The 24196-nt window shown below is 47.2% G+C and overlaps 9 protein-coding genes across 9 annotated transcripts; 3 read left to right on the plus strand and 6 right to left on the minus strand.

Moving 5' to 3' along the window:
• Positions 1-428: 428 nt before the first annotated feature.
• On the minus strand, positions 429-1492 carry AO090010000134 (Kelch repeat protein; the record flags this gene model as incomplete). Its single annotated transcript, XM_001827123.3, has 2 exons — positions 429-1279; positions 1333-1492. The coding sequence occupies 2 exons, from the start codon at positions 1490-1492 to the stop codon at positions 429-431; spliced, it is 1011 nt and encodes a 336-aa protein (XP_001827175.1).
• A 2939-nt stretch (positions 1493-4431) lies between these two features.
• On the plus strand, positions 4432-5070 carry AO090010000133 (Rho family protein; the record flags this gene model as incomplete). The annotated part of the gene is made up of 1 exon (XM_001827122.1): positions 4432-5070. The coding sequence occupies one exon, from the start codon at positions 4432-4434 to the stop codon at positions 5068-5070; it is 639 nt and encodes a 212-aa protein (XP_001827174.1).
• A 978-nt stretch (positions 5071-6048) lies between these two features.
• Positions 6049-6799, plus strand: AO090010000132 (uncharacterized protein; the record flags this gene model as incomplete). The annotated part of the gene is made up of 2 exons (XM_001827121.1): positions 6049-6601; positions 6663-6799. The coding sequence occupies 2 exons, from the start codon at positions 6049-6051 to the stop codon at positions 6797-6799; spliced, it is 690 nt and encodes a 229-aa protein (XP_001827173.1).
• Positions 6800-7232: 433 nt separating this feature from the next.
• AO090010000131 (uncharacterized protein) lies at positions 7233-8163 on the plus strand (the record flags this gene model as incomplete). Its single annotated transcript, XM_023233798.1, has 3 exons — positions 7233-7297; positions 7532-7578; positions 7823-8163. 3 exons carry the CDS (start codon positions 7233-7235, stop codon positions 8161-8163), a joined length of 453 nt encoding a protein of 150 aa, XP_023094050.1.
• A 1208-nt stretch (positions 8164-9371) lies between these two features.
• AO090010000130 (uncharacterized protein) lies at positions 9372-9956 on the minus strand (the record flags this gene model as incomplete). The annotated part of the gene is made up of 4 exons (XM_023233799.1): positions 9372-9482; positions 9535-9622; positions 9750-9781; positions 9828-9956. 4 exons carry the CDS (start codon positions 9954-9956, stop codon positions 9372-9374), a joined length of 360 nt encoding a protein of 119 aa, XP_023094049.1.
• Positions 9957-11149: 1193 nt separating this feature from the next.
• AO090010000129 (LLM class flavin-dependent oxidoreductase) lies at positions 11150-12235 on the minus strand (the record flags this gene model as incomplete). Its single annotated transcript, XM_001827118.3, has 1 exon — positions 11150-12235. The coding sequence occupies one exon, from the start codon at positions 12233-12235 to the stop codon at positions 11150-11152; it is 1086 nt and encodes a 361-aa protein (XP_001827170.1).
• Positions 12236-13162: 927 nt separating this feature from the next.
• On the minus strand, positions 13163-16906 carry AO090010000128 (uncharacterized protein; the record flags this gene model as incomplete). The annotated part of the gene is made up of 6 exons (XM_023233801.1): positions 13163-13687; positions 13739-14745; positions 14806-15060; positions 15119-15259; positions 16702-16794; positions 16852-16906. The coding sequence occupies 6 exons, from the start codon at positions 16904-16906 to the stop codon at positions 13163-13165; spliced, it is 2076 nt and encodes a 691-aa protein (XP_023094048.1).
• Positions 16907-18228: 1322 nt separating this feature from the next.
• AO090010000127 (uncharacterized protein) lies at positions 18229-19335 on the minus strand (the record flags this gene model as incomplete). The annotated part of the gene is made up of 1 exon (XM_023233802.1): positions 18229-19335. One exon carries the CDS (start codon positions 19333-19335, stop codon positions 18229-18231), a length of 1107 nt encoding a protein of 368 aa, XP_023094047.1.
• Positions 19336-22496: 3161 nt separating this feature from the next.
• AO090010000126 (sugar porter family MFS transporter) lies at positions 22497-24196 on the minus strand (the record flags this gene model as incomplete). Its single annotated transcript, XM_001827115.1, has 2 exons — positions 22497-23156; positions 23216-24196. The coding sequence occupies 2 exons, from the start codon at positions 24194-24196 to the stop codon at positions 22497-22499; spliced, it is 1641 nt and encodes a 546-aa protein (XP_001827167.1).

A 24196-nucleotide genomic window follows, 5' to 3' on the forward strand; every position in this document is an offset into this window, starting at 1 on the left:
ACAGATTCCAGTAGTCTCCTCCAGTGGCAAGCCACAGAAGAATGAGGAGGGCACTTTGCCCTGCTCCACCTGGGTATTAACGAATGTACTAGCTGTAACGCGATGTTTCTGAGTACCCTTGTGGAAATGCAGGTAATAAGACGGCTTAACGAGGTGTTGCGCGGAATAGATTAGCTGCTCCTACATGAAACAGCCTGAGCACTACACTTATACAGCTTGGTCGACCGGGTCCACATGTGTCTTTTGAATTCTAATACAGATCCATGTAATTACTTTAACACATACAACGATATCTAGCCATCCATCATACGTCCAATGATTCGTTAAGATCTGCCTGAGGTGGACGCAAAGCCACAATGTACACTAAGAAATCCGGGAGTAAAGCACATCACCACAATTATCCGGCATCATAGAAGGCTGGCAGCGTTTCAAAAGTCAAGTCTCCATATATCCCCAAGCCGCTCATTCGACTCAGCCAGTCCACCGTGGACAACAATACTATCCCCTGAAGCATTTGCAATCACATCGGCATCGAACCATCCTCGAGCCTCGGGGGCATTTCCGCCATCGGCCTGGACTTCCGTCCACTTTCCAGACTGAATATCAAAAAGCCACACGTCGGAAAGCATTTTACCTGCTCCCTGGTGTCCCAGGCTGCTAGGATCACGTTCACCGAACGCAGTAACAAGGCTCGGCTTCCCGGCAACCTTAAGCGAGAGCAAGCAACTCACACTACGTGCACCTGGCCCAGAAACACCATCGGCCGGATACGCGATGGTGCTCCATGTGTTGTTCTCCGGGTCATACACGTCCAATGCACCGCCTTGTTCTGTTTTTCCATCAAAGCCATTCATCCGGAACAGCTTGCCCTCCGCATAGGCAATGGATGTACCGCCTCGTTCTGGCTTGGGGGCGGGGGCTAATTCTCGCCATTGACGAGTGGATATGTTGAACGCCCACAAATCAGAAAGCCGACCCTTTTCGGGGCAGCCGGCGTGGAGAAAGATAGTGTCTCTGCCGTTGTTCGTGAGGGTGTGGTAACTGCGTCCGGCTGGGTATGTAGACTGGGGGTCTGCGGGCTTCACCTGTTGCCAGGTGCTGGTATTAGGATCGAATATCCAGAATGAACCGGCTTCCTCGATCGGAGCCATGGCAGTGCCTCCACGACCCGAGAAGATGTAGATCTTGCCATCGATCGTGGTCGATGCAGAGCCTACTCTAGGTTGCGGGCTCCCGGACGTGCTGGTAATCGTGGATAGTTTGATGTCCGAGGGTTGTTCTACAAGATGTTAGGATTGTATTGTTCCTTGGTGCCAAATTAAATGTTCTCACCGTTGTCGAGGGTGATGCGATACACAGCCGAGTCCACTGGCTCACGGGGTCGCAGCTCCCCGCCGTACAGATACGCATTGCGCGCAAGGACCGATAGGGTTTGCGACGACCTCTGGATAGAGTCGTCCGAAAGAAGGTTTGTCCACACAGCGCGTGCCATTTTTCTGTCAGTTGTGTTTCAGAGAGAGATTTTAATGCTCGAGTCAGGAAGGGTTAACGAGAGTGTTTAAATAATGCGTGTCTGTCTTCTCGACGTCTCCCTAGCCTCAAGGTATGGAAGTAAAACGGTAATCTCAGTACCGGCGTAAATATTGTCCAATACAGGTTAGACCTGTCTCCGACGGTTCCACATCTTACTGGATATGGTTAGTGTACTCGTCACAGCTGTACCACAAATACGGGCGTAAAATATATCCCAAACAGGCTTAGCACCATGCGCATCTCTCCAGAACATGCACATCTTCAAAGATCAGAATGAGTCCTAAAGTGGATCCCGAATGAGCGGAGTCCCTGGTCGTTAGCAGCATTCGTGGGGTTGCGCGATTTTCTGTCGAGGCACAGATTGTCATCGATCTCGCCCATGAGAGGTAACGCAAGTGCATTGCTTGAGGCAAGTGTGTAAGGGATACGGCGGCATGTACATAGCAGGCGTAATACAAGTAGTCTTAAGACCATGTATTGGCTCAAGAGGTACATCAAGGTAGCGAGGCTTTCTCAATGAAGTACACGCCATCTGTGCTATACCCGCAGACAACCAGATCCACTGGATGGGCAATATCCAACAGCTTTAATTTCGGTATGTTCTCTGCCACTGCCGGCAGGGCCAAGTTTACCACTCGACCCTGCTTCCAGTATACTGCAGCTTGGCTTATAATTCGCTTGACAAGATGCGTGGGGTAGTGGGAGTGTTCATAACCCCTTCCATGCGCCTCAAGACGTGGCCATAAGATATCGAGGATGTATTGAAACAACCGATCCGATCGCCAGAGAAACACAAGCTGAAGTAGTACCTCTGCTAGGCTCATCGTGTAGACGTCCGACGTATTCGACACGGCGAGGTTAAGACTATCAGCAACTTGACACGCGCTGTAAGCCATGTTCACAATCACATTGGAAGGATCTACCCCAACGACTGAAGGCGTGTGGTCCGATGCAAAAGCCTGCTTGGCTTCTTCGAATGTCATTTCACAAAGCAAACAGTATAAGGCGTTCATGGCATCTCGATGGCTCGGGAAGTGTTGGCTGATGAGAGAATGTGAAGATTCGGAGCTGCTTGGGCTTTGCACACAGGAAGTAGTGCCGCATTGTGGTGGCAGCTGGTCGGGACTGAGTCTAGATCGCCACACGTTCAGGCGTTCTTGTTGCACATCCAACAAACTTAGTAGATTTGACCCGCGGACGAAGCTATCCCGCGCTTCCACATATTCATCCGGTCCACATTCTCGTCCTAGCATTCTATTCATCATCTCATGGGCGAGCGGGCCAATGTCACTTGAGTTCTCAGAGACCTGGCGAATGGCTGCCACGCAACGGAACACCACCAATTTTGTCCGGATTTCTAGTGTCTTGATAAGAATGTCATAGATAAGGTCATCTACACTCATTTCCAAGATACAATTGAGATAGAGATGCTCAGTAACATCCGGAAGGAGATTCGGCCCAAACGAACTAGCCCCCTCTCCTTCAAGGAGCAGAGCAGGTGGCTTTGATGGTCGGTGAGATGCGCAGAGACGGTACCACATTTGCAATGACTTGGCACCATCTGTAGAATCGGCGATACTCGCCCTGTTTTGCAAAACAAATCGGACAGCATTCCTTACAGCGATTCGAAATTGCAGATGGTCAGTAGATGCATGGTGGTAATAGGCCAGAAGAACATGCGCAGCGAGTAGCGCAGGTGCTTCATTTCTGATCGCGTCAGGATCTGCAGTGCGACAATTCCAGACTGCCAGATTGTGATATTTCTGAGCGAGGTTGTGATGCACATCATTCACGAGTGGGCTGAAAACAGATCTCCGGCTATCATTTGGTATTATGCGGTTCTGGACTTGAGCATTGAGCATCGAGAGATTGGATGCTGATATGCAAAGCACGGCGAATCGTAACCCCGGCGATTGGATGGATTTGTCGATAAATTCCAGAGCTGCCGGAAGGAGGTGGCGCACATGAGTCTGGAAATGGTCCAAGTATCTGATCTCTATCTCATGTTGTGTGTTGATAGTTGGCGGTACACTAGAAGTTGCCAGTCTGCTCAGGTGGTTGAGCATGCCAATCTTGCTGTTTGAACCTAGCTCACCCTTCGCCGTACTCCGTTTTGAAACTGAACTTGATCGAGTTGAGGTTATTTGACCCACCAGCTGCGGCTGAAATAGTGCTCCGTCCAAGTTACGGAAAGTATAGTCGACACCATAGCTGCATTCCAGTGACAACCTTCTGCAGGTCCGACAGCTTGGCTTTGCCTCGTCGCACTGAAAAAGTTTAGTTCAGAGAATGGCTCACATCGGTAGTAGGATGTTCACTGACCCGTTTTCCTCTCCTACGACATGGTCGACAGCCTGAATGGCTACGACGGATTTTGAGCTGTTTTACATTGCATGTTGAAACAGACTGCACGGGCATATCTGGCCAACGTAGTAGGCTTTTGGCTGCGACTCCAGATCAGGAGACAAGATGAAAATGAAGCTTCAGGTGAGGATCCGAAATCGGGTCAATGATTGATTACTCATCCGGACCCGCCAAGGAAACAATCTATACTCTCCTACAGGTATGACTATCGGTTGTATATCCTCTAGTCGCCGTATAAAAGGTCTTTTTAGCAGAGGTGGGGTCTGCTGATTGTTTGATTTAAGCTTTGGCATATCTACCCAGCTGGTTGGTAACGCGGCTTTCTTTCTGATAAGCCAGAACGCAATGTAGTACATTAGAAATATATATCATCAGCAGCAGGTGCACATATATGCCTAGAACCACAGTAGATCCGCACGATTTTACCTCGGCATATTTAATCAGGACATGAGTCATCCCGTCCAAAAGCCTTCCCTCAGGCATCATCTCCTGTTTCCAACATAAACCCCTGCATATTGGGGAAGTTGCTTCGCCATGAGTAATATCAAGCGCAAACTTGTGGTAGTCGGTGATACAAGCTGTGGAAAAACTAGTCTGCTTCATGCCTTCACCCAAGGCAGCCCCGCGAGTGGCGAATTACCTACTCTGTTAGACCTTCACGAGGTTGCCTCCCCGGTCCCGGGGAGCCAAACCCAACTCTCTCTTTGGGACACCGCCAACCATGGAGAGTTCAGCAAGCTTCGAAATCTCTCTTACCTCTTGTGTGATGTTGTCCTGATCTGCTTCTCTATTGATTCACCCCAGTCCCTCAGCAACGTGCTGATAAAATGGGCCCCAGAAGTGCGGCATTTGAGCGAGAATAAGCCGACTATATTAGTTGGTTGTAAAAAGGATCTCCGTTGCGAACAGAATCCGAAATCCAGAAATGTGTTCTCACAGGCCATGACGAAATTAGTGGGTCGGAAGAAAGATTTGCAGTCTGATCAAGAGAGCAAGGCGAGTGATGCGCTCTCCCAGATGCCAACGGAGCAGGTCAGCCATAAGGAAGCTACCAAGATTTTTCGTCAGATTGGGGCTAGGCAATACCTCGAATGCTCAGCTACGACTTTGGAGGGAGTTCAGCAGGTCTTTGAGGCCGCTGCGCGCGCCGTCACCCACTATAAAAGTGGTTAGAGAACCGCCAGTACATTTGATCCGTGAAGGTCTAGTGATGAGTCGAGGAACCGTAATTCATCATTCATAGTGCTTGGGATATTATACGAGACAGATATGGGCCATTATTCAACGTGGGTATGTAGTCCAATAGTATTCGAGTCACATAGTGGGCTGATGGATATTGGGCGTAGTCTACAACAAGGACTTCCATTGTGAGATTTGGGGTAAAGAGACCTATAATATGACGAGCCTTACTAGCGGCATTGTTGACTACGGCGTTCCAAGGGATATATTGCGTGAGAGTCCGCATGACCGCGGCTATCTAGGAATGGCCGTCTATTCGCAGTTCTCTATCTCTAAAGCATGTTAAGTACCAGAACAGAATAGGACGCTTGTGTAAACCATACTTTGAAGTCAAGTCGGTCGCGCAATGCCAGAATAGATAGCTCATCACTTCACAGACTCCTATGCTAGTGTAGGAGTAATAGCAGTCGGCCGCAAATATTTGCTGCTATAGGGTTCCAAGGTTGTTGTATCACCCCTATGTTCATTTCATGCTTTGGATCTTGGCTGCATCACATCTATAGAGATACCGCCCCTTTACAATTAGGATCACCTCTAATTTCATCAGACGAGCACCGTTCTTGCATACAAGATAAGTGATCACACGCTCCGACAGACCAGCCCTTTGACTATTTCGCAAAAGGCGAATTCATATTGCCCACGTCTTTCAGATAATACAATTCATATCTTAATAAACGATCTTCCAATTATCTTTTGAGGTAAAACACATTCTCATCAATGAATCAAGGTGCCTTTACCTCGGCATAGTCGAGACTGATAACATAAGCTAATCGGAATACGAAAGCTTGGCACTGATGACGTCTCGATTGCTACCTAACTGATCCCCTGTTTATTTAATGGAGAATAGCATCTTACTTCTCTTTTTAAAGTAGACTACCTATTTTACACGCCTACAGACAAACATATTCTACTATGACGACAGCAGCAGTTTTTGGCTCTACAGGAGCAGTGGGCGGTCAAATCCTCGCTACACTCCTTGCCTCAGACGCATTCTCATCCGTCAAGACTGTATCAAGGAGATTACCGAATGCACAGTCTCCAAAGCTCCAAACCCTCGAAGAGGGTGACATCACAAAATGGGGCGGCCTGATTGCGTCCCTTTCCCCCAAACCATCAATAGTCTTCAACGCAGTCGGCACCACCAGAGCTGCAGCCGGCGGAATCGCGAATCAATGGAAGATCGACCATGATTTATGCATAGAGAACGCCAAAGCAGCTAAGGAGGCAGGAGTGAAGACGTACGTGTTTATCTCCAGTGGAGGGACGAGGGGCTTTTTCTCTCGATATGTACCCTACTCGAAGATGAAGATTGGTGTGGAGGATGCCATCAAGGAACTTGATTTTGAACAGGCCATTATTCTGAGGCCAGGTTTGATCCTCCAAAGGGAAAAGCCCAAAGCTGCGTTGTTGGAGAACATTGTTCAGAACCTTAATAAGCTCGGACAGGGTGTCCAGGACATGATAGGTATGACTATTCTGTCAACATTTTCATTTTTGATGTACTGGGTACTAATTTCAACGTGCAGGTCAGGACCAAACTGTCATCGGCAGAGCAGCTGTTGCAGCTGCCCGTATGGCAGAAGAGGGGAAGGCACCGTCCAAATACTGGGTTCTTGAACAAGCCGATATTGTAAGGTTGGGCAGAGACGAGTGGAAGCAGTAACACTGCATTTGCGAGCAAGGTTTCTCTGTATATACGATTGCTGCTGTTTATTTGAGATTGATAATTTGTATTTCGCGCCTCTATCGACTTTTAATAGCGTAGTTTATTCATCGTCAGTTAATACAGCTATTGCTGACTAGCTATGGTGAGGCGCCCCCCATCTGCTGAGCTCAAGTGTGTTCCTTCTTTGGCCACACTTGGCCGGGAGTTGAGGCAAGCTAGCCACTGTAAAGAAAGTAGCACTAATACCTCGGACATGTTGCTTGTTCTGCTGACCAAATGCAAAAGTTGTGGATGGCTGAGCCTCTTGACGGATGCGGGAAAACTATGTTACAGTAACCTCCAGACAGTCCACTTATACGTGCCTTTTCTATTGGCTGTTTGATTCCACTTCCAATTGTCGTTGACTGAGGTACAGCTCTTTCTGGATCATATGTCTCTAAGATTACTTTGCCGCCTTGGTGGGCCAACGGGCACATATTGTCAAGTGTTTAAAATGTAGGAAGCAAGACTGGCATTTATATACCATACCCTTAGTTGCTCCCCCTCGCCTGGATTCTACGGGTTCGGATATAACATACGAGCATTCTTCGGGAACATACTAGCCAACACAACTACACCATGATCGGTTGTCTTCTACGAGGATTTACTCTGCCACTGGGGCCTCGAGAGCTAAGATAAAATTTATGCGTCTTATGATAGACTAGCTGAACCTAACTTGACGTTGAATAGGGTTCTGTCACCGATTACTTCCAGCAGGCCTTCGGGAACGAATTTGGGTTCGTCCCGACCGAAAACAGCCAAGAATGTAGCTTCACCCCTTGCATGCTGTCCAGCCTACACCACCCAATCAAGTGATAAGAAGGTGTGACAATCCCCAGAGTGGAGCATAGAAGCGGATCTCTGGTTGCGGAAGTGGTTATTCAAAGAATTGTTGTTCTAAAGAGAAAACCGGGCTTTTATATACGAGGCAGTCTTCCTAACACCCATCGGAATTATTTGACTATCCTTGCACGTTACAAGTAACGTTTCTTCAACCAGGCCTCCTCACCCTCAAAAACCATAAATACAATATGAAGTTTACTGCTGCCCTCGCCCTCCTCCCTCTCGCCGCCTCCGCGTGGGAAGTCACCACGGGGTACTGGAAGAGCTCCGAGACCGATGTTTGCGCAAAGACTTTCTTGCCCAAAGGCTTCCATGTTACCATCAACGACCTTCTTCCCGGCCAGAAAGTTTTCTTCTTCTCGGATGATGAATGCGAGGACCTGGAGTTCTCGGTCCACGAGGTGGGCACCGTGAAGCTCGAGAGTCGGGTGAAGAGCTTCACTGTACTCGACTTTGAGCAAAAGCAGGACTTGAAATAAGCGATCGTAAGGACAAACTATCTTCTACCATGAAGGAAAGCTGATTAATTGTATGATGGCAGAATATCGAGAACTATGGCATATTGTCAGAGCTCGGGCATAGGGACGGCGTACTGCTACTCTGGACCTCTTTCTGAGTATACATCGAACAGCTGATGTCGAAGAATATTTTGTCATTTCAGTGTCAAGAGACAGACATTTTAAAGCATGTGGGAAGCATGATTAATATCCTGTACTGAAGAAAGGAGCCCTCAAGTATTATGACAATATACCTACGTCTGGCCTCACATGAGGAATAATTAAAGTAGCATACGGTGAAGAGTTCGCCCAAAGTAAAACTTTATCATAGACTTTCCACAAGCTTTGACGGGTTATAGCCGCATGGTAAATGAAAAAGAGTAGTCGGAACCTTGTCTGATAGATTACTGTAGCCTAATATCGCCTGTTTCAGTAGGCAGTCGTGCTCTGCCCTCTTCTTGTGATACTCCATGTCAGAGTATATTAACATCGATGACGACTTACTAAACTGGCCTCGTTTTGTTCTACCTATCGCTGTGATACTCTTTCCAGAGCTCATATAGGCTCGATACCAGATAGGCGTTGGTAACTACAAGTTTCCCAGGGAAACGGCACGAGAACAACAATACAGCCTGCACGTTCGCCACTGAATCAATGCAAGTGTTTGCCATTAGCGAGTTCCAGTATTGGCTAGTAGGGGTGTCCAGAAAGGGGGCTATGTGAGGAAGGGGAGTGGGTCCAAACAACGTGAAAGCCTCGGTTGGTTCTGAGAATTTTGCGATTTAAGAACGCTAAGGTTGAGAAGGGTTGCATTGCGACTCAGTGACAAGGTCCTGACCGACAGTCCAACTCCTTCACAAATATTGCGAATACGACGCGAGTAGAACCCTTGAAGTCGGTCTTATGCTCCCAGGATAGATCTCCTTTTCATCATACATACTACACCTCGGGACAAATTTCATATGTATAAGTGCGCTAGTGTATGGTCAATGGAGAATGTTTGCTGCTAGCCATCAAATAGTGAATACAATTTTTGTTTCCTGGCGCATATGATGACACTTTGGAGAATGGGTTTAGAACCAGAGAAATCACCCAAATCGTGGGGTGTGTTGATGCAATCGACCCATACCTCTCGGAATATCCTAACCATGTTCCAACTCTACCATGGCTGCAACATTAAATCAAGAACATCAAAACTCTTTCACGTCGCCACGGCAGTATGCTAGCCCGTCGACATGCTTCATATGTCCAACTTCAGTAGTGATTAAGTTGAAAAAGCAGAATGTCCCATCCGAAGGACACTACTAGTGTTAGTACGTACTATATCACATATAGCTTCAATACCTCTCTCACTTCATAGCGACGGTCACATTGGACAATCATTTCATTGGGAGCCGACGTCACAAGCCAGGACGGTGTTGGTCCCCGTTCCTGAGGAGCCCTACATTCGGTATGGAGCCGCTTTTCCGTGTCTGTGGTAGCATCACCATCGTATCGTGTCAGAGGTCAGCCATGAAGAGATGTTATATCTGAATTGAAGACAGTTCTAGCCATTAATCACCACTCACATTTTTGATACACGGACCAACATGTCTTGATACTGTCAGGACACAATGCACAGTCGTCCTGTAATTGATCTTACTTACACCTCGATATGTAACCGTCTTTTGCACCACGTTTGGGTAAGGCGACACTGGTGACTGACCCTGGACGGGGGGTGCTGCACCGACAAAGCTGGCAAAAAGAACGAACAGGAAAGCCATCGTTGTCTTCATAGTGATATAAGCCAATATTTCTCAAATGTCACGCCGTTAAAGTAGGTCGACCGTTCCGCGTAATTCAGATCAATCGAACCACAGGCTGAGACAGTTACCTTTACATGTCTTAAATACCAGAGGGGAAGGGACAAAAGGTTCAGTTCAGTGTTGCACTGAGTATTTGGTGGATTTCCATTGTACTGTCCGTGTAACCCTGATATTACTTTATGCTTCAAATCTATCCTGCTCCTGTGATCTTTTGATAATTAGCTCCTACTCATAACTGTATCTATTCTTCGTGACTACACCGCTACACCTCCACAACCATAGGCAAGTTTAGCCCAAGATATTTCAGGATCTTATCCATGGATTCGAAGATCTCTATATACAAGGTCCAGGGTCCAAAGCTAATTCGTGTCCGGGCAACAGTGCCCGGCCCGTGTCAGGGCGTCTTAGTTCAGTGATTCTGGTTCATCCCTGTGGTACCCACCAGCATTTTGGCCACCTCGACACCATCCACAATATCTGATCACCGTTGAACCTTTGCTGTGAATTGATTTTATTGCTATCCGTCAAAGATCGCGTAATAATTTGTCTTATTCTAGGGATAGTATAGTATAACATGATCAGGTTATCTCGCCTTGTCTGAACCTCGTTCATTTATAATCACATATCATGTTTTGGTGGATCGTTCAAAGCACCTCAAGGGAAACTGGGCTTCCAGATGTATGTAGTCGCTTGACTGGCTATTCCCATAACAGTTTTCAAAGTATGCTCCCTGGAAAACTGTGCGCTGAGGGAATATAGCTATCTAGCTTTTGTAGGAGTATCTCACTATTGTTGATGAGTTACACATTAGTAGCATCCATGGATATATACGATACTTGGAGTAGGTGCTTCAAGCACATTTATCATATGTGCCAGGCGTAGGCCTATGGTCGGTCATATTATACGGACTAGAATCAATATGCTTCAGGTAAAAGGGTTCCTAGATGGGATTTATTTATAAGGCTATCGTGAGACTGTTACAACCTGCTCGATGCCAGCTTCATCTGTAACTTTGCCAGGTATAAGTTTAATGAGTCTTTGGCCGCGTTCAGCAACCTAAGAATTACATGAGCTAGAAACATAAGCTACCCATCTGAGTTCATGCCGTTCGAGCATAAGCGCACTACCTGAATCAACCATTGCTAGAGACTTCTGTATTCCAACTAAGCCGTAGATTGGGCTCCCCGTTCCTGCAGTGCCTGACGGACAGGCGGCAGAATATATCTTCCATAGTCGATCGCGTCGTTGAGGTTATCATACCCACGAATGGAGATCAGTTCCGCACCCAAGTCAACATAATCCAAGATCGAGTCCACAATCGTCTGGTAAGATCCAACCAGGGCAGTCGAAGCACCCCGAGCATTCGTAGCAACAACGGTCGGATACCAAAGCGCGCGATCCTGCACCTCGCCGCGAGCTGCAATATCCAGCAGTCGCTGGGACCCCACGTTCTGTGGCCGAGAAGGCGCATTACCCTGGCCACCGGGTCGGTTTGCCTGGAGCGCATCCAGCGTGCGGTGCGCCTTCTCCCAGGCCAACTCTTCCGTCTCCGCAATGATAGGTCGGAAAGTCACCCAGATGCGAGGACGATCTGTCCGACCAGCCTTTTCGGCTGCGGCATAGATTTTCTCAATTTGCTCCTTGGTTTCTTTCAAGGGTTCGCCCCAAAGCCCAAAGATATCGGCCAGTGCACCGCCGATACGATATGCGTCGTCGGACGATCCGCCCACTGAAACAGGGATAGTCTCCTTCGTGGGACGAACTTTGTTAGAGAACTGCTTGAACTGGTAGTATTCACCATCCCAGTCAAAGGGATCAGCCGATTCCCATGCCCGGCGGAGGATCCGGATATATTCCTCCAGACGGGCATAACGTTGCTCCTTGGTGAGGAAGTCGCCTTCCTTTGCTTGTTCGGCATCACTACCTCCGGCGATGAAGTGTACCACTACACGACCGGAGCTGAGTTGGTCCAGTGTGGCGAGTGCCTTTGCTGCCACGGTGGGGTACAATGTGTTTGGTCGGAGAGCAATGATGATCTTGAGATTCTTTGTCTTGGAGGCAATTGTCGCTCCGATTGTCCAGGGATCGAAGTAGGATGAGTCGTAAGGCACCAATGTATAGTTGAATGCATAGTCATCTAGGTTTCGCGCGTAGCGCTCAAGATATTCTGGGTCGATTGTTGCATTAGGGATTGGCTTGATCTCCGTGGAGGCGTTCGGAAACGTCAGACTAATAAATTCAACAGGCATTGTGGCAGTCTTTGATACTATTCTTTGCTGGTCTTTGGAATGACTTGCTGAGCTAGGGAGAGGGGATTACCCCATTCTTTATACTAGTCTCCTATAAATATCTTACTCGTACTTGTTACTAATGATTGGCTCCGGATTTATATGGCGATACCTGCATTAAAATGACGCCTTATTCTGACATTCGCTTATTGAAATCGGGATATCTCCCGCCGCTTGTATCTCTACCATATCAGTTACGGTATGGGTGTTCTGCACATTCTTCTTGCTCATAGCGGTCAACACTCCAAATAATGCAACTAATTTCCCATTTGGTTCCTGGATAACTGCTTGCAAATGCCGTATAGCTATAAAGTTTCGTACCTTGATCCGATTTATAATCCATGCGGGGAAGACTCGAATATCGCTGCAGGCGTCAAATCTCTCGGAATTGCGTGATCATGGCCAATCACCAGCAAATAACATAACACAAATAGCCGACAGGCATGTTGATAAGGTCGATGATCGCGAATAGTCGCTTATTGGTTTATTAAATGCATAACATGGTGTCATTTTAAATTTCTCTATCGCGTAGGGGGATTCGTCAGATTGGCTGGACTACAGCAGAATTATCTCCTTCATCTGTAGCCTATAGCGATAGAGTTCCTGCAACATCATTAAGTATTACGACGCGAGCATCTGTCCATATCTTGAGCTTATGCTCATGTTCCTCGCCTATACTTTATTAGCCATGTCCGGATAACTAGGGAAGAGATATATACAAATCTGAGACTATCTATACAAGGAAACGAGAAAGTAAGTGAAAAGGGACGCCTGACAGACCGTGCTGCACCGATTTCGACAATTGCACATTCACGTATATTTAAAATGTGTGTCAAATGAGGATATAATCAAAGCGCTCATTGATCTGTATAACCATGGGGCAAAGACCTAGTTGTTAGGGCTTCCATCCGCCGTGGATCTAGAAGCCGCAGATAAACCAGGAACACAAGTACCATTACCCCACCAAGCGCGAGCGGCATCCTTCCAGGTGGTTGCAGGCGATTTGTAGTTCTCCCAGGTATAGAACAGGCGACAGTCAGCTGGCTCATAGAGGAATTGGGCCGGGATCTCGTGGTTGTCGCGCAGATATGAGTTCTTCCAGTTAACACTCAGAGAAGGCAGGTTGAAAGGAAGCTCCTCCACTGCCGGGGCAGAATCATTCAGGGCCCTACGCTGCTCTAGGCTGAACAAAGGCTTTTCATCCTGCCCGGACTTCTCAGCAAGAATCTTAGCGCCCTCAACCCAGGCATCAATCAAAGCCGATGAGGCGACCTGGCTGCCCTTAGATCCTCCCATTGCTTGCATAGGGCCGTTCTGTGGCCGGCCACCGAAGGCCAAAGTCTTAACACCACCTAGGTGAGTCATCAGTTCTGTAAAAAGGGTACAAGTTGACGTGCAATATCCGTCCGTCACCTATCCAAGGGTTAGCCCAATGCATCATTTTATAAAGATTGAATAACATACAATAAGAATGTCCTCCGGTGCGAATGGGCTCTCGGTGTCGTTGAGCTTGACAGGGCCATAGCCACGGATAGGGGTTTCCCAGCCAGATATCACATCAAAGTCGAAGTTCGCGGCAATTTGACTGAGGTTGGCTCCATTCACCTGCTGCGGTCCGTAATATTCTTCCCATGACTGGAAATGGTACGTTTGATTCGGAGAAACAAGGTCATACAGAGCAATGCCCTCTGCTCCGTAGTAATCGGTATCTTTGGTTAATGAAGACAGTGCTTGTCCAATGAGATTGACCGATTCATGGGCGCGGATACGAGAGGCTGTATACATGTCCGTCTGGGGAAAGAAAAGTCGAAAGAGGTCATATGCGGAGGCAGTGTTACCTCCAGGGTTTCCTGAAACGTCAATGATCAGCTTTTTCTTGCCTGCATCGACAGCCTTCTTGACAAAGTCTGTGGCGTGATTCGCAAACGCCAATGGATCTCCTTCATATTTGTTCGTTTCAAAACTAGGTACGAAGAGTGCGGCGACATCCTCGTCATCTTCGAGGAAGTACCCCGAGATCGTGTTATACTCATCACGCATGATAGGCTTTGGATACATGCTCGGTGCTTTCTTCCCGGCAGTGTCTGACCTCTTTGATAGACTGTCTTCGGTGTCATCGGATGCCGACTCTGACTGTGTCAAACATACATCTTCCCAGAGAGCACTGCCATTGCGGTACTTAAAATCTTCTAGCGCAACCTGAGCGAGTGTTGGTACTTCCAGTGAAGTTCCGTTGGAAAAGGTTAGGTTCTGAACCGCGTAGCCAGGCCACAACCCATTGTTAAACATCCAAGTGCCTGTCGATTCTTGCTGGGCTACGTAACGAGCGTTTGAGGGAAAGAGGTGGTTGTATCTCGCATCTGGGTCTTGGAAATGGTCCGACTCTGCGTATTGATTCAGATATGACACAGCTTCGTAGCCATTGATGCTGACGACGGGGGAGACGATCTTCGGGTCTTTTTGAAGAACATCTGCGTCCTCTATGCGTGATATCAGCTAGCTTTCTGATGGTAATGGTCAGTATTACAAACCTAATGTATAGAGCTGAGGAAGCTGTACGCCATCAGACGATATTGATGTTAATGATACCAAATTATTGAAGTAGAAGATTGTGTTTGAGCATAATGTGGCGCCCAAATGTCCGTCATTTGCAGAATGAAGAACTCGCAGGATGGCATTTTCGAACTCGTAGTGGCTAGGGAACTGGTTGCTTTTCGCTTTGGCAAGTACCTCAGCCATACCGCCAAGGAGGTCTGTTGGGGCTGAGAGATATCCAGCTGGTGGGTCTATTATATTCAATATTAGAAAGCTTCACCTTATCATTGTTAATGAGTTACTACCTACCGTCTAGGAGCTCTATCGTCGACTGAAACTGGATGTATTTGGTTAATTCTGAGACAAATTTCGCCCCCTTTTGCGCGTCAAAGGGCATGGACTGGAGACACTCATGTGCGAGCCCTCCGTCGACCACAATAGGCTCAGTCACTGGACGTTGTTAGGATGGGGTATGTTTTCGCAACTGGCATAATATTCTTACCATTTGCCTTTACGGTTTGCTGATATAAACTGCTTACTTTCGCACATGGCTCTTCCGACCGGACCAATGCGCTCGGGGCAGCAACAGCGGACAGAGCCCCAGTCAGGGTGACAAAAAGTGGTGATTTTGGAAGCATCGCCAACAGTCTCTTATAGAATTGTCTTAGGCTATGGTGGAGATATTATTCCTTCTCACAGAGGTATATCCACATCTTATATGGCTCAAGGGCGCAGGTGTGGCTAGGGTATTGACGAGGATCAAGTTGGAGCACTGCCCATGCCAAATCACGCCTGTGGGTCGCTCATTTACCTGGCCTCACCAAGTGCAGAGTATTCTTTCCATGATCATGTTTTCCCATTTGTTAACGGGAAATACTAGGTGGAGATGATCACTTAGCCGCATCGCCATGGCCATCAATCCTATGCCCCAGTTAATCCACTTGGTGTAGCAGAGATAATGCTCATTCCGAGTAAACTCTATCGCTCATTATAAGCGCCGAGGCCAACCAGAGGGGACAAAGCTACAGGGTCCTGGTCGTTAGTAGTTGCGTGGCGCCGGGCTTGGCACCTGGTGGATCGTCGTAGGGAGATGAGGCTTGTCAACCTTTGTACATGATTGGACCTACCAGCTTCTGGGGCTGAACCCATTCAATGGCGCCGCCGAATAAAAGACCCATATTCTGTAGGCGCCAGGTTAGTAACATGGGGGGTTGGGTTGGGTAGGGTTATGATGGTCACCGCTTTCCTTATTCCTGTCTATTCATTTCTCCACTATGGATCAGCATGACCGCGCTCTGTGAAGTAATTGGATTACTTTTTATAGAAAAAGCGAGAGTTATTCCCACAGGCTTGCTGGGTAGCTTACAATTGTGCCAAGATCCAACTGCCGGTTGATTACCTGATTCTGATCCTCCAACAAGAAGGGCCTGCTCAACAACCAGCGCCGAAATTTGTAGTATGTACTTTTGACATGAGAGTGTTTCCTATTATATTGGGTGATTTTGCTACGTGATGCGCATACAACCGAATCCGCATGCTACATCCAATCTGTCTTGTATGTTTGAGAGTCAACGTCAATTGAACCGCTCTTTGTCGCCTGAGTAGTGATTCTCTTTTCTACTTCTAGGTTTATTAGTTTCCCTGGATTTTTACTTTAAGACTATCTACATAACTGGCTATATACGATATACGTGGCAAAAATGATCACTCAATATTGAAAGAGGCGAGGAGTTATGTGACGCTTGACCACCGTGTATAATATAAGCGTACAAAAACCTCACGACTTTCGGCCCTTGTGCTTGCCAGCATTATACTGGTTCCTCAATAATTCTAGTGACACAGAGCAAATATATGAAGACATCATCTCTCCCCCATCTTCCAGTTCCACCTACTTCGAAGAAGTAGCCAATAAGAATTTAACAAAAGGTTGTGGTCCATGCAGGTTGAAAACACTGAAAACATTGAAAACAGGGATAGGGCCGGCCCTAGTCTCAACACATATTTCAACAGCTGGAACGCGAGAAACTGGACAAAATGCTTACACATATCACTAACACGGACCGCGACATTTGTGAAGCCTCGACAGTTTCCGGACATGACGGTAAGTGTTTACCCCTGAAGCTGCCTAGTTCCTCGCTGCCCAAGTCCATCATGACGATATCCTGGAAACCATTCGGTTCCCTGAAACCTTTCTTCTATGGTGAAATAACTATACCTTTTCAAGACGGGTCTCTGAATCCATTGTGCTTTCTCAATACTTTGTTTCCGCCACGTGCAAAAGGCGTTAATCACATTGCTAACCAGATAAGTCTTGTACGAAATTTAGCACTACCTTTTCGGCACAACCGAACGCGGCCCGAGCTCCCTACATTTGCTTGTAGCTCTCGAGGAACCTAGGGTGCTTATTCGATAGCAAGAGTGCAGTACCAACCATATATTCGTTGCCCCTTTCTAACACAGGGCCGTGCAGCGACGACCATAATCATCATGACCTTCTACCCCTATGTGCTCTTCTCTCTCCAGGGAGCTTTCATTCCGATACTGATGCTCAGATGCTTAGCCACGCTTAGTTCTAGCCCCCATCTGGCACCCACTCACGAACTCCACCACAACTTGTACATAGTAACCAACATATCAGTTAAGGGTCAAGTAATAAAATCCTTCTGAATTTGTAATCAGCCCCATCGTAGTGAAAACAGGTAGTGCACTCTCGTTTCGGAGGATTGAGTCACCTCTTCTCGTCAGAGCAACGACGGAACGTCCCTGGAAAATATTTCATTTAGGGCTCTCGTCTGTGATTGAGCTTTGTGCTCCGACTCCGAGCCCTAAGTTCATCAACTCGGCTAATGAAATCGCATCTTTGCACTCCAGGCTGTCAAGGCACTCGTTCTAAATTGGCGACGCGTGTTGAAGACCAGAAAAAATTCCGCGCTATGGATTGTAGTGGTGATGGCTCGCGCAGAGGAGTAGAAGAATTCGAGTAGGTTACCCCACTAGTTAATGTACTTCAAGCTAGTATGTAAATGCCAATAACTACAAGGCGTCGTGGTGAATCAGCCGACGGACTCGACCGGCCATAGCTCTCTCCAGACGCCTGAGCCTCGGTTTGATACTCGAGTTAGGTTCTTTTATACAAGTGGTTCTTTAGGTAGGTGGATATGGCTGTCAAAGTAATGGTACATCTAGCTTTACGAGTACATGAGGAGAGGATATTGGAGAATTCTATATGATGAAGAAAACACTGTTTGGATATCACAACTATAAGACTAATGCCACATGAATTGAACGATTCCACAAATGTCAAAATAGACGAGAATGATATAGTCATCAGTTCTCACTTAACCAACAATCCTAATATTTCCAGTATATCATTAGAGTAAACAATATGCCAATGTACCAAATGTCTATGACAGTACTTCCTACAACCAATCTTCAACACCTTCAAACGGTGTACTGTCCTCAAGTTTCTTTCCAGAAGAGCAGGAGCTTGATACTGCTTGTATCGCAGCACTCTGCTCCACTGCCCATTTCTTAAGTTTGTCCGGATTGCGGACACACCAAAGCAACACCTCTCTAGTCGCAAGCGTATCTTCGACACAGTCGTGTCCGTTCCTAGATTGCTGGATATTTATCCCCAGGAAATCTTGACACAATGTCTTCAACTTCCGAGTGCGCTTGCAACCAGATCCCACCATCTCATTGGTCACCGCATGCTTTGTAACAGTGGCGGTATCGAGGACCTTCGCGTGCTGCATCTTCAGAGCACGCACATCATTTCGAAGCGCATGGCCAACCAAGATGGTATCGCCATCGACAAATTTGAGGACTTCCGCTCGTGCTTCCTCCCAGCCGTTTACTGTCTTGCCTTCCCTTTTCATATCCTCCAGGCGCTGTGGTGTCATTCCACTCCACGGTGTACACCAATCTGTGACAGGCTTTGTCGGAACAACACCCTTGTCGACCACGATCTCCCCGGATAGTACATCCACGGCGCAGACCTGGACTACCTCATTCTGGCCAGGGCCCACCAGAACCATTTCACAGTCGATGGCAACGACCGATCGCCGAGTTGGGCTGGTTTCATGCCCATTCGAAGTATTCCAGTGGCGCATCCGAGCAACGTGTGGGTTCGTCGACCGGCACAATGCCACCAAGTCCTGCAGGATCTTTGCCTGCTCTGGGTCTGGAATGACCGACCAATCTTTGTTTGGAGTCGTCGGCTTTGTTGCTTCGGACAAAGACACCTTCTGCCATTTGCCCTTTCCTTTCTTTCGTTGGCCTTTAGATTGGCCTGCATCCGTTGTTAGGTTATGTAGTACATAAAGGAAGATAATCTGCCCCATACATTTTCGTGGGCAGCTGCCCTTCTTTCCGGAGAGCTCAACGCCCTCGTTGTCCTGTCTCCCCACATCCTTCGTATTCCATTCCCCCTTGTCTGAAGGGGCCGTTAGCGAAAGTGTGCCGTTCGCATTCTTTTCGTTCGGGTAGGAGTTGGTCTCTGTCTGCGAATACTTAAAGCCAGACATCATGGGTATTGTATATATGACGGTAAGAGGGATTGTGTAAAATAATGGATAAAAGCGGCTTCTTGGGTGTGGAGTATAGCTCTATGTTTGTATAGCTATAAAAGCGATGTTGTACGCATGTGGATGTAGGGGTACTTGGTATGGTAAATGAATAGCAGGCAATGTGGACTGACGAGGGCAAGTATATACTGCAGAATCTAGTATAGCGGTAATAGTTACATCATTCGTCTGCGTAGGTGTTATAGAAGGAGTAGCTGGTGACCTTCCGCATGACGTTCCTGCCCGAATGAGTCATCGTGTTGACGCTTATTTAGCGTACATTCCCAGCCTTGTAATAATGCTACATAACAATTTGCGGCGGTGGGTAATTCGAGAGTGTGATTATCGGCTGGGTAGAATTTCCGGTGCTGTCTAGACTACGGGATTCGGACTATAATGGTGTTCAGGTAAACGCCTCCTAAAACAACACAAAGGGATTGTGTGTGGAAATACTGACAAAGGCATGGTTTCGGTTGGACAAAGCCACTCATGAGAATAATGACACAAAAGGGTTTCATCATCATTATTATACTCATTGTGTGTCTTTTAGACGCATTGTCTACGTCAAACAGTAGTACACAGAATCGAGGCTTTCCACGACAACCTTTACAACAAAGCCCATAATGATGGAGTAGTTAAGTGAGCCGCAATCCCCACAGTTTCACAATGTAAATCTATCTATCATTGTACCAGGCTTGACCATCTTATACTGATTCTGCCAAAGAGATAGAACCCTCGAGCCGGAACCCCGTGTAACCATGGCTTTCTTGAGGTTTTTTAAGCGCGAAAGACTCCACAACCGCCTCGTACAGGCAAGGCCACATCCTTTCTCTCGGAACTATTTTAAGATTGAAATTGATATTCCACGCGAGGAACAGCGTGGCAAACACAGGAGGGTGTCTGTCTTATCCGTGATATCGGCCTGCGTCAAGCAACTCGGAGACCACACAAATTCCCAACAGGTTCCGGCTCTGCATCCGGAGAAAAAGCATGGGAGGGTCCATTTTAGAGTGAGAGGTACGACAATCGACGAGGCCTTTGACAATCTGCGGCAATACTTGGTAGAGGTGCAGTATCACGTTCAGAGATCTTCCAGAATTCATGAAGGATTCGTTTCAATGCCTCTCAAGTGTCGCCGTACCAAACACTCGCCACCCATGTTTGTCATGAGATGGTGTGAAGGAGGAAGAAATAGGCTCTCCATTTGGCCAATAATTATTGAGATACCCAGTTTGAAAGATTCTTTGGATATGGCCTTGAACATTGAAAAAACTCGCAAAATTCCGGTATTTGATGATGAAGGAAAGTGAAGGAGAGGGCTACATGTGTTAGTGTTGGATTCACTCTTTCAGGAGTAATACCGTTCTGTCTGTTGGATTATTAGTGTTATCATGTCTCTTCTTTTTAATTTCGTAGAGCTTTCTCGTTCAAATATCAATACAGCATGTCAATCCGTTTCGATGCCTGCCGTGTCGGACCATTCTTTTCTTAGCTATATTCTCGTACTTGCAACTTTGAACTCCTAATACCATATCACACTAGCAAATGTTTCGACGTCCACCATATCTGAAGACTTTGCCTCATGCTAATCAACTGTAAGCATTCTCTGTCTCATGACTCTCATCACCCACAAAACTTTACAGATCCTTAGCATTGTTTGACTTTATACCGTATATGGACGCAAAATAGATGGCTAGCAAGACGCGACAAGAAACAAAGACTACAGAGTGCAAGATAGACGGCGGACTTTCCCCAGTGCCTATCCCCATAGATATAGAGTCACACAATGGGAGATATTTCAGTCTTTGTCATAGCCCACTTTGATATAGTACTTTCATTCAGGTTGAAGACAGGGGGTACGGAATAAACCCAGGCTATGTACTGTTTCTTTGGTTTGATACATGATTTTGGCTCTTTCTAGAGGTCATGCCGCTTGTGGAAGTACCGTGGTATTGGTTTGCTGGCAAGCGCCATGGTATTGAATATAATCGTCGCAATACTTTACATGTGCAATTATGCAACCTACCTGAAGTTTATCATCTCATGAGATGGTTATATACCTCAGCATACTTCATCTTGCTTACCGACACATACACCTCCAACCATTCATTGCTAGAAAACAAGACGTTAGCAGTTAATTACTTTTACTAACCCTCTATACAACCAGCTTCAACTCAACGTACAACCCAGCAAACAGCACACCACTGACAGACAAAACGTCAAACATACAATCCACCCATAGGCCAAACTCAAACACCACTCGTTTCTACTTCAGAACACCTTACAACGAAGCCAACAACACAGCCAAGGTCATATCCAATTCCCTCAGACAGTTACTAGCAGACGATACCTCCAAATGCCTAAGCATTCCCGGCAAGAAAAATGGTTTTTGGACAGACTGTTACAGTCTCACGCCCCTCGAAGATAGTATGGGCAACAAACTCAGAGAACTAGAGCAATACCTACAGGCAATGAAGGCGCAACTTGAAATGGCTCCTGTTCCTAACTGGTACACCCTCCCGCTCAAATGCCAGTATAAGTCGAACAAGGTGGGATCTTGTTGGGTAGAATGGTATGATGCGGAGCCGTTTGTTATGGCTCGCAATGCTTCGCCGAAGTTACTCTATTTGCTGGACGAGACGTCGAATGGTGCACGTCTGGTTACGTCTTCGAGATATTTGGATGATGGGCTTCTTTATCCGCCGAGGCCGTGGCGTAGTTAGGTGTGTTGGCCTTCTTGGTGGGGGAGTATATTTTTTCTCCTCGTCATGGCATTCATGCTTTTTAAGTTAGAATTTTCCATCAAGATTTGGTTGAGTTCTTGAATGAAATATGTTGGATATCAGTTATAAATACATTGAGAGATAAAATTTCAAGTTTCTACCTGGCGACAGGTCGATTGTGTTACAAACTACTCCAAAAAGTTGATCAAAGAGATTGGAAGAATTCGAAGTAATAAATCTTTAATTGTAAAAGGCCTTATAAGAAGACCTAAAGGATATATAACAAGTTAAAGCAAATGGATATAATCATGTAACCCATAATCCCATATATACGAGAAGAGTATTCACAAGAAAAGTGCAAATAACCAACTCCAAATGAAAGACCACCCAAACCCCTTTTTATGCGTTCTCGGCGTGATAAGAGCGAGATTCCTTGCGACCATGCTGGTTGCCATACTGCTGGTCGTGAAGAGAAGGCATCTCAAAGTTGCTGCTCTTCCAGGGAGCGACCTTGTTGACGTACATCCAGTCGAGCTCCTCGAGAGTGCGGCCCTTACCCTCGATGACGAAGAAGTAGACGACGAGAGCAGCGACAGCCAAGCATCCAGCGAAGACGTATCCGTAGGCAAAGTCAATTGCACCGGTGATGAATGGGGTGAAAAAACCGATGAGGAAGTTCCAGAGCCAGTTGGATGCGGTGGCCAGAGCCATACCCTTGGCACGGTACTTGGAAGGGAACAGTTCGGCGCAGATAGCCCAGATCATGGGACCCCAGGTCATGGCGTAGGCGGTGATGAAGAAACAGGCGACAACAACCATGCCCTTACCAGGTCCGGGAGTGTTTTCGGGGTTCTGAACGTCCAACATGAAGTGGCCAATAGAAGCGAAGATCATGAAGCAAACAAACATGAAAGCAGCACCAGCGATGAGAGACTTGCGACGACCGAAGTTCTCAACAATGTAGAGACCACCGAAAGTGGTACCGAAGTTAACAGCACCAAGAATAACTTGGGTGATGAAGCTGTTGGAGATACCGGCACCTTGGAAGATAGTGGTACCCTATTAAATATAGATGTTAGCATATGACCTTTCAGGACAAGGTTTGAAGGGATGCTTACATAATAGAAGAAGTAGTTGGCACCAGTCAGCTGTTGCAAAGACTGCAGAACCATACCCAGGGCGATACGGTACAACATGCGAGGAGCGGTGATGAACTCGTGCCACACCTGCTCTTGGGATTCGGCGTCGAGTTGTTGCTGGATCTCCTCGATTTCCTGGAGGATGACGCGGTGGTTCTCGGGGACACCATAGAGCTTGGACATGGTGTTACGAGCACTATCGACACGGCCGTGACGGAACTCGAAACGTGGGCTCTCAGGGAAGCAAGCCATGCCACCACCGAGAATGAGAGCAAAGAGGAAGGTAAGACCCAAGGTAATCCGCCACTGCTCAGTGCCTTCGAGATGCTCGGTTCCCAAGTTAATGCAGTAGGAAAGGAAGATACCAAGAGTGACGAACAGCTGGTAGCAACTGATCATGGCACCACGGACCTGGCGAGGAGCACTCTCACCCTGGTACATGGGAACGAGCAGGGAGCAACCACCAACGCCAAGACCAGTCACCCAACGGCCCATGACCATCTGAACCCATTTACCGGCAGGGGAAGAGATCTGAATAATCAAGCCGACATTGAGGATGATACACCAGAAAGTGATAGACCATTTACGACCAAGCTTATCGGCTATAGGAGCGGCAACCAGAGCACCAATCAAGGTACCGATGGATAACAGACTGACAATAAGACCGGAGCGGACATGGCTGAAATAATATTTACCCTCATCGTTCAGTTGACCATAGCGTTCAAGATAGTTATCCATCTCTTGGAAACCGGAGATCTGACCGGTGTCGTATCCGAAAAGAAGACCACCCATAGAAACGAAGGCACCCATAACAAACGCCCGCAGGGTAATGCGGGGAACGGGAGTGTCAACACCAATTTCCATAGGCTTGTTAGCAGCCACGGATTCTTGGCTGGAGTATTGGGGAGCGCCAGCTGGGCTGATCATCTCCCCATGCTCGGCAGAAGTCTCAACACCCAT

The sequence above is a fragment of the Aspergillus oryzae genome, chromosome 8 (assembly GCF_000184455.2).
Source record: "Aspergillus oryzae RIB40 DNA, chromosome 8".
Lineage (NCBI taxonomy): Eukaryota > Fungi > Ascomycota > Eurotiomycetes > Eurotiales > Aspergillaceae > Aspergillus > Aspergillus oryzae.